This window comes from Phoenix dactylifera, chromosome 6, assembly GCF_009389715.1.
Source record: "Phoenix dactylifera cultivar Barhee BC4 chromosome 6, palm_55x_up_171113_PBpolish2nd_filt_p, whole genome shotgun sequence".
Classification (NCBI taxonomy): Eukaryota; Viridiplantae; Streptophyta; class Magnoliopsida; order Arecales; family Arecaceae; genus Phoenix; species Phoenix dactylifera.
Window position 1 is genome coordinate 17,763,169 of NC_052397.1, and position 10,160 is coordinate 17,773,328.

A 10,160-nucleotide genomic window follows, 5' to 3' on the forward strand; every position below is an offset into this window, starting at 1 on the left:
ACACTTAAGTAACATGGAAGATCAGCTCGTAAATATTAATTTTTGTTAGCTTGCAATGCCTCGTACTGTATAACTTGAAACTAATTTGTCTTATCAAATTATTTGAGGTAACGTATCATGTAACTAGCACGTTTTTCGTTGCAGCATGTTCGCATAACAAAAAGATAAAGTACGTGTCCGAAAACTGCAAGCGTTTTCAAAATAAATCGCCATTTTTTTTTCTTGGTTAGTTTGTCCAAAATGGAGAGAGAGCATTTAGTATTATTCTATGCAACCCCCTCCTCTCTCTCTCTCTCTCTCTACCCCTATCCATCCCCACCAATTATTTACTCCCAAGCCTCAATACCCCCTTGTAAAAGAAAACCAGTCTGGTTTTCTGAGCTAGAGCCCAAACCAAAACCTCTCTCCTCTCACCCACCTTAAAAATGCTCCTCCTTTCACTGCTACTCTTCTCCTCCTCCCCCTGCCTCCACTTCACCTCTCATGAGCACACCTCTCCACCCCTTTCTTCTCCTTCCACAGAGTAGAGCGAGGTAGCGGAGGAAATGGACTTGGGTGGGGTGGCGGGCATGGAAGGACTGGTGGGGGGCGCCTCTTCCGAGGGTGGGAGTCTCTTCTCCTCTTCACTGGCTTTCTCTGACTCTGAAATCAAGCAAGCGGGGGTCTTTGGCTCTAGTTTCCTCAAGCATGCGAGGCCTGGAGGTTCTGAGGAGAATGACTGGAGGTTCCCCAAGATGGCCAGGACTGAGGCAATGGCGGTACCGACGAACATCACCAGGGGAGCTGCCTCCCTCTATAGATCCAACTCCCACTCCCTCTTCCCTGAGGGGGAGCAAATGCTCAGCTTCTCATCAACGCCTTCCTCCAAGCCGGATGCCATGGTGCTTAGCAGTGATGGGACCTTACCTTACTACCATCACCCATCAGCATCTTCGTCGGCACCTTATTTCAGGAATGCAGGTATGATAACACTGCCTCTGTGCTCGTCTGGGGCAATGTTGGATCTCTGGGTCTTTGGAGGGTGCGTTTATGGTGCTGGTCTTGGGGTTGGTATGGAAACTTTAAGCGTGGGATGAGGTGGTTATGGGGTGGTCTGTTTGATTCCAGGATTGATTGGATGGGGATCTTTTCATGGCATTTTTTTTGCTATTTGGTTTTGGGTCTTGTCGAGAAGAAAAGTTGGACTCTTTACCTTTCTTTTGGCCTCTTGGTTGGGCCTTGTCTTCAAAGATGTGATTTTGGGGCGATGGGTTAGAGAAAAAGGGGACATAAAGATTAGTGGGAAGGAGGAGCAGATGCAATAATGCACGAAGACCTATTGATTTTCTTGTCTTCTCTTCTCTTGTAGTTAGTCGTTGTTTGAAGGAAAAGTAAGGCAAAGGGGCTCTTTTATTTTTGTTTTTTTAGATATTTATGCCGTCTGAGATGATGCTTCTTTTTTTTTTTTTTTTGGTACAAATCTGAGGTGCTTCTTTAATATTGCAGGCAAGTCATGGGGTTGTGACCCTCTATGCCAGGCCTTCTTTGAGGGCTCTGTCGTTGTTTTGTTCCAAAACTTTTTTTCATGTTTTTCTCCCCATATCTTTCCTTTACTTTATTGTCTCTTCTCTGTCTCCTTTGTTGTGGCTTGAATCCTGTCTTGTCTTTTGCTTATCTCTCTTCTTCTCTTGCTTTAGGTGTTTCAGGCTCAAATGCAAACATGAATGGGGTTTTGGCAAGGTTGAGGGGGCCCTTTACTCCATCCCAGTGGATGGAGCTGGAGCACCAGGCATTGATCTACAAGTTCATTGATGCAAATGTGCCCATACCACCCAGCTTGCTTATCTCAATCAGAAGAAGCCTCAGCCCATCTGGGTATCCTCCCATCTCAGCTGGATCATTTGGTTCCAGTGCACGTAAGGCTCTCTCCCTTTCCTAGAACAAAAGGTGGAATGTAGGTATAAACAGTAGATTTGTGGGCATCTGCTCCTTTAATATTTCAAAGTAGGTTTCTTTTTTTGATTAAAACTAGAACTTCATTCGTTTATCCAATATCCTTGGCTGGTAAAGAAGTAATGGTATATATCCTCCTTTCTTCTCTTACTCCAGTCTTTTTCTCTAAAAAAGATTTAATTTCCTTCCAAAAGAGTTTGCTGGCATCTGCATTTTTGTCGTTCACTTCGTGATTCCCTGTTGATTCGGGTATACAAAGATTCAATTTTGTGTCTGAAATATGATAGTTTGCATTTTTTTGCCTTGTTGCTGTTAGTAATATTGTTACTGATTTCTCTAGTATATATTCTGATTATTGCAGTGGGATGGGGACCATTTCATCTGGGATATTCTGGGAATGCTGATCCAGAGCCTGGTAGATGCCGTCGAACTGACGGGAAAAAATGGCGGTGCTCGAGGGATGCAGTTGCTGACCAGAAGTACTGCGAACGACACATGAACCGGGGCCGCCATCGTTCAAGAAAGCATGTGGAAGGCCACGCTGGCCATGCCGCTAAAGCGATGCCCATCATCGCTCCTTCACAATCTGCTTCAGCTGTTTCTGGCAGTGGATCATCTAGCAGCCTCACCGTAGCACAGCAGCAGACGAAAAGCTTGCAGCCAAATGCAGCCGATCCTTGCCCTGCACCGCTCAACAGGTATAACCAAATCAATGCCTACCATTTCGTTTTCCTTACAAGCTGCATTGTTTAACTTCTAAAAGCATTCGTGTTTCCTCTAATTTCCTTTGCTATTGCAAGCAATTTACTGTTTTACCTTTTGGAATGCTTGAGGAAGACTAGATTGAATGATTTTAATAAACATTATAACAGCACATGTCAACCACAATAAACTGTTAGAATATACAAATGGTTGCGAATTGCCAAATGCATTTTCCTTCTTATGTTAGAAGCTCGATGATTGTTCATGATTATAGCCAATGTTTCATGCAAGGAGAAATCTATCTAAAAGATGGTTAGTTAATACAATTTTTTCATTGTATGTATTAGCGTAATTTTAGGGATCACGAAACAACCTGTATTAGCCCATAATATTTTTTTTATTAGTGTGGTCCTTTATCGGTCAGTATTATTTTTCTTTGATAGCTTGATTTTGTTAGAGTGATTTTAGTGATCACATAATAATTGTATCAATGAGTAATATTTTTCTTTGTTAGTATGATAATATATCAGCCTATATTATTTTTCTTATATAGAGTATGTACACGAGTATATATAACCCCTGAGATGTACCGAATGTGACGGAACAAAGAAATAAAATTACTTTTCTCTCTCTCTTTTTCTCTTGTTTACCTCTTCTTCTGCAAATTTTTAACAGCATGGGTTTAATGCTCCTTAAGAATCAAGTTATTATTTGTTATAGCAGTCAAATTGTAGGCAATATGCAAAAGATGCTTTCCAAAATTGCAGGCATTTGTAATGTCGTCGATGATGATAATTATTGCCATCACGTAGATCCTCGAGCCTTTCCAAAAGATAATTAGTCAGCATGTTTAAGCAACTGCTTGGCTTTACTACTTTTTGGAAGCAGAAGATAGTCCATTGTCGTTATCATAAACTTTAAAATGGCAGTTATAAACTGCCAAAAGATTATTTCGTTAACCCTTAGGAATTTAAGTGATGCTAATGTATACCAGCTGATACTTGGCTAAGAGAGAGAATGTCTCCTGTCAAGTTACTCTGGGAGTTGAAAAGCTGTTGCATGTGCGGAGCTGTCAAAAGGTGTATGATGTGTATAGGAATTGATTTGAATTGGCCTACTTCCTGAAGATTGCATGGCTGTGCCCCAAGATACACTAGGAGCCTTTGTATCAAACGTTGAAGGTCCAATAAAGCCCACCCAGAAGGAAAGAAGAATTATTGCTACATTTGGATATACGCACTTATCTGGTCGGTCAATTTTAATGGCAACTTGACATGTATCCGAGTCTAAAATGTCAAGTGCCAACACTATTATTCCATAGCATGGCTATTCTAGCTCCTTGGAACAAATAGTATTTGACTGTTGTTATTGTTCAAAAAGCTAGCACAATGGAAGTTTTAAATTCTGTAAGTTAGTTGTTTGTTTTTGATACATCAAAGGTTTAACATAATGTTGTTTTTGTCCATGAGTCGCATTGTTCTAATTTGATCTTCGCTTATGTGAAAGATGACAAGGTTGATTGACTACTTGGTTTCAGTAGACCCATAGGTTGATGCAATTTTGATGTTGTGTGACTTTACTACTCCCCCGCTATTTCTTTAAGAACTGATAGAGGTAAATGGTTGCTAAAATGCCATAACTACTTTGCTTTGATTGTTTAGGAATTTAGCAATGATGTTGTTATTGCTATAACTGGTGTTACATTGACATTCATTTGCATCCAGAACCTGACCACTCCACTGTGGATATAGTAATCCTGTAAAATGTATAGAGAATCATATTTGTTATCCCTATAAATATTATAATAGGTCAGCAGTTGAGGACCAAGTATTTATGCTGTTTGTTGTTTCTTATAGGAATCCAAAGAAGATTGCTGTTTATGGTGATAACCAGTGTTACCGTGTTTACATGGCAGTTGCACGCAAAGAAGAAAAGAAAATATAATTTTTAACTGACTGATATATGGAGTTATCACTATGAGATAATTGTTCATTTTCTAGATAATATACATCAGCGTATTGAGGAAAAAAAAACTGCTTGAGCAAGAACTCTCAATTCCCTTTTTCTCTTCTTGCCAAATTTGGCTGGCTGATGTTCTGAAATAAAAACTCGTATATTCCTCCTTGCAACACCAGATTAAGGCTAAAGGTTGTTGTTAAATATGATAACTATTATAGTATAAAGCTGTCATTTAACAATGATATTCCAGATTAAAGATTCAAAAGAAGAAGTAGAAGTGATTGATGTTACGTATATGTGTCCTAAATTAAAATCTGCAAGACACTTCAAAAATGTAAATATGCATTGAATTAATCTATGTATTATGGATAACAGAGTTCTGTAAAAAGAATTAGATAACATATAGTTTTCAGCTATATCATTAGCAACTTAAAAGTAAATAATGTAGGGAAAATTGAGGAAAGAGAAACTGCCATAGTCCTTTCCTATATAAAGATGCCAGGATCATGAAAGTGAAATAAGGTTATAAGCTGCTGTTTGAAGAGCACATATACTTCCAATTGCTAGTCGTAGTGACCTAGACAGTGGAGTTGTCTATAAATGGTTGAGCCGTTGAGGTGGATCTATAGAAAGCTTAATCATATCATTTGCAGACTTCAGCTGATTCTGAAACCAAATTTAGTGTAAGCTTCAATTTGCTTAGAGAGATTATGGTTCGGAGTCATTACATGCTTAAGATAATTTAGAAAGCCTTATGATGATTTTCGAGATGACAAATTTTTTTCTTTAACATAGTATTCATAATGCTAATTAAGGAAGAAAAAGAAAAGGGGTGCTTATGACACTATTTATTCATGTTTGCAATATAATGATTTATCAGTTCCCAATGTCCTAACATAGCTAATTTTTCAATTAGCACTGTAACCAACATTGGCATATTGCAACTATTTATGTCATGCCCCAATTCGGGATATAACATAGCCATGCTACCGTAGGTCTGCCCACGATCACACTAATCTAACAATCATAATCTATATACAAATCCCCCTCAAATAAAATATAACAAAATGATCCAACTCCATCCTCCATTTAATAAATAAATAAGAGCTTGTGTAGAGCATCTAAATCCAAATTTAAATACCAAAATTTATAACCTCAAAATTTATAAAGTCATCAACTATAAATTTATAGTCAATTAAAGAACTAAAATTCTTTTACAAAATTGCCAAGCTTGCTTAGCATGTACTCCAAGCCTAGACTATTTTTCATTCTTAATAACCCTATTCATCTGAAAAAGAAAAGAAAAATAAAAAGTAATGTGCTTGTTTAGAGCATCTAAATCCAAATTTAAATACCAAAATATATAACCTCAAAATTTTATAAAGTCATCAATTACAAATTTATAGTCAATTGAAGAACTAAAATTCTGCTACAAAATCGCCAAGTTTGCTTAGCACGAACTCCAAATCTGGACCATTTTTCATTCCTAGTAACCCTATTCATTAGAAAAAAGAAAAAAAATAAAGAGTAATGTGAGCTACACATCTCGGTAAGGAAAACTTACACTTTTTTACCGAATTAAGCATTAGTTTTATATGAACAATGCATCATTTAGAGGAAATAATAAATATTGCAAAAATAAAGCATTTCATAGTACAACATAATAAAACAAGTCATAAAGCCAATCATACATGCATAAATCATCAATATTGCATAAACATGATTCCAAGTTTATATTGCAAATAGATTCATAAATCATTCTTTGCCATTTAGTCATAACATAGTTCAAAGCATTGCTCATAGATATTTGTGCTAAGGTTACTTTATAATCCTAATAGACTATGTTTTCATAATCGATAAAAATTCATGTTTGTATGCCAATTTTATACCCATTGGCATGGCCTGTGTTCATGTGAAACTAGTTACAGATATCAATCTTTCCTAATTCTAAGGGTCATACATGGCTATCTCAGATTTTTAAAATATTTATATCTTTTTTTAAAACATACACATCAGTAGGTGGAAAAACACTAAATGGCATGATAATTCATATTTCATAAACAATATATATTCATTAAAAATATTCACAAAACGACTTTTTGCAACAACACATAATTTTCATAATACATATGCCGGTCCTTTGTTTTAAGAAAATCATCAATGACAAATCATATGCATGGAAAACATGTGATAGTTTGAAAATTAATAAGAACTGTAAGATTACTTACATCTTCCGTCTTAAACCATTGAACTTCACTAGGTGAATCTGCTAAACCTATTTAAAACACTAAAGCAGATTTAATTCTGATGTGATAACTTTAATAATATTAAAATAGCAAGAAAAAAGGGATAATTGGCTGGGTAATGACATTTGGCGGCCCCGGATGGGTCAGATTTAAGCGGCTCGATCAAGGCCAAGATCATTTGATAGGATTCATCAATAGTGGGTTTCAAAGATGCTCAACAAGGGTGGGGATGATCGGTCTGACATGCTGCTCGGGGATCAACTTAGGTCCATATGACAGTGAGATGGGACTTTGCACTGAGATCCATGGATCTTCCTAGAGAGGGAGAAGAGAGAAGAACAAAGAAAAACAAGAGAGTGAGTCTTCATCTCTCCTAGAAGAAGAAGGAGAGGCCGAGATTGCTGGGAATTGTGCCAGAGGGCATGGTTGGTAGTCGGAGGAGGTGGACAGTCAGCGGTAGTGATTGGTCGGCGAGAAATCAAAGAAAAAAGGTCGGTAAAATAGGGAAACAAAGGCTTTTTCATTGTTTTGGGTGTTGGCCATTCATCGGTGGCCATGGATTTGCTGGGAAGGTTAGTAGGGAGGCCGAGGGACTCTACCAGGGGTTCGGTGACGAGAGGCAGTGATGCTGGTGGTTGGAAAAAAAGGAAAAAGTGGTGAAACAAGGGTTTTTCTTTTTTGGTTGATTTCTGGCGAAATCAAGGCCGACAGTGGCGATTTAGGGCCATGGACAGGAGAAAGCAAAAGGGAGGAAGGCCGAAGCTTTACGTTAGCTCTAACGGTGTTCTCTGGTCTCAATGTCCGGCAGCCATAGTGAAAAGGAATCGGCCAAAATAGGGAGAAAGAGGGAGAAAGAGAGTGGAGGCATGGTGCTCGTCGATGGAGGGCTATTGGGGAGAGGGGGGTCCTATTTATAGAGAGTCCCAAGGTCCTGGCGAGCCTAGGACTTCCTCTTCTTCCTGGAGATGTTGGTGGGAGTCTTCTGCTGCCCAACTACGCGGCCCAGCTTAGCTGGGCTGCATATGGGTCTGGCCAGTCAAGTGGACCGAGCCATCATAGTTTAACTATTTCCATGAAGCTGTCTCATTGCTATCATGCCTGTACTCAACTTAGAATGATGTTATGTTTCTATATGACAGCCATAATTTTACCTATATAATTTCTATATTCTATCCATTATCGTATTTATGGCATTGTAGCTTCGCTAACTCAAAATAAATAATGCTTTCTAAAAATAATTTTTTTCGGCTATTGCTGGATTCTAGGTATTCGTGTCTGTTGATTAGAACTAAAAAAAAAGGAATCCTAGTTTCAGTAAATTGCCCTTGAAGGATTCCTTTGTCAATCCGGAAATTTAAGCCCCAACTATTTGAGGCGTTCTATTTGGCCATGTAAAATGAATTTGTTTTCCCACTAAATTGAACTATTGTATAAAATCTGTTTTAGGTTGTTCGAGTTCTTTTTTCTTCAAGGAAATACACTTATCTACAGTCTTGATCACCTCACTGACTTGTTCTCCTTTTGAGAGAAAAATGATAATATGCTATTACATTTCCGAGTCTTTAAAGATTGTGAACGTCTCAGATACCTTTTGTAAAATCCAAGAGCGATGAACCAAATGATATTATGTATTTATTTTATGTAGGATCTAAGCACATTTGTGAAACATACCTGTCAGATAGTGATGATATTGTAGTGAAAAACTGAATCTTTGAGTTGTATTGCATGAGTAATTAAATTCTCCTGAAAAACTGAATCTTTGAGTTGTATTGCATGATCACCCTTTAATTTACTTATTGATCATCATTGATCTTCTGCAGGATGCTAGTGAGCAAAGAGAATGTAAATGATCATGTGCAGGACTCACAGGGCCTCTCCACACTAAATTCTATTAACCCAAAACCTGTGAACACCTTATTTCCCTTCTCTAAGCAGCATGATCCTTTTGATGTAGCCTCATCCCAAGCAGGCTTTGGACACATTTCCACTGAAATCGTTCTCGATCCTTCAAGAAGCTCCTCAGAGAAGTTCAGCTTCATACCTACTCCAAAACTGAATGAGCAACCACCCCAACCCCATCCTCTTCGACATTTCATTGATGACTGGCCTAAAAACCAGTCTGCCCGCTCAACCATCACCTGGCCTGATGTCGAGGAAATGCAATCTGACCGAACCCAACTCTCCATTTCAATCCCCATGGCTTCGTCAGACATCTCATCATCATCCTCTTCTCCTAACCAGGAAAAGCTTACACTTTCACCCCTTAAGTTATCCCAGGATTTTGATCCCACTCATATGGGTCTAGGAGTAGGAGGTGTTCTGAATGAGGTGAGCCAACGACAGGCAAGCTGGATACCTATCTCCTGGGAGGCCTCCATTGCTGGACCATTAGGAGAGGTCTTGACCAACACCTCCAGCACTCCAAAGGACCAAAGCAAGAACTGCTCCTCATCATCTCTAAACCTCTTGACAGATGGCTGGGATTCAAGTCCTACATTCGAGTCATCCCCCACAGGTGTCCTGCAGAAGACCACCTTTGGCTCGGTGTCGAGCAGCACTGGGAGTAGCCCCCTGGCAGAGAGCCACAAGGCCCATGATAGCACCGGCAGCTTGTGCAATGATCTCCTCGGCTCAAACATTGTGGATCCCCCAACAACCATCCCCTCACTGTAGAGTCTTCTGACCGAGACACAAGTACAAGAAGACAGCACCAAAAAGAAACTACTCAAAAGAGCAGCATAGAGAAGGCACTGAAGAAGGCATGCAACCTGGGTTGTGGAAAGTAGGTTATAGTTTTAAGTATGCAACTCAAGAACATGGAACCTTTTTGTTTTGAGTTTGTTTATTTTATCCTCTATGTTCTTTATTTTTTTCTCTCATCTTTGTGCTCTGTTCAACAGTCCGCTGTCCGCATACTTTATGGATGGTTTGTGTGAAGAATCGTCGTTGTTGTGCTGGAAAGTGTCCTTCTGGCCTGTGTTTCTGCAGCTTTGTTTATGAGTGCAGGTTAAATTTGGTATGTTCACTGGGCTTGAAATCTCTCATTAGTCACAGCACCGTCAAATTGTTTATACTTCGAGGTTATTTGTGAGGATCCGTTTGGGCATGTGTTTAGTCGTACATCGGTTATTTGTCAAGAAGATCTTGAAATATCTATACAGGACAAAGGAATTTAAAAAAATACTTTTCGACTAGTTATGATAAATGTATTAAAGCGTACTCGATACATAACTTATGTGAATTATGAGGCACTGTAGCACGAGTTTATGGAGGTCGATCGTGATGCTTGTGATTAGATTTGAATGAATTTGAATTTTTAGT

The 10,160-nt window shown here is 38.8% G+C and overlaps 1 protein-coding gene across 1 annotated transcript; it reads left to right on the forward strand.

Annotated features, from left to right (window-relative positions):
- Window positions 1–367: 367 nt before the first annotated feature.
- On the forward strand, window positions 368–9,858 carry LOC103707535 (growth-regulating factor 6). The gene is made up of 4 exons (XM_008792066.3): window positions 368–960; window positions 1,677–1,895; window positions 2,294–2,630; window positions 8,660–9,858. Exons 1-4 carry the CDS (start codon window positions 546–548, stop codon window positions 9,510–9,512), a joined length of 1,824 nt encoding a protein of 607 aa, XP_008790288.2. The 5' UTR covers window positions 368–545; the 3' UTR covers window positions 9,513–9,858.
- Window positions 9,859–10,160: the final 302 nt, after the last annotated feature.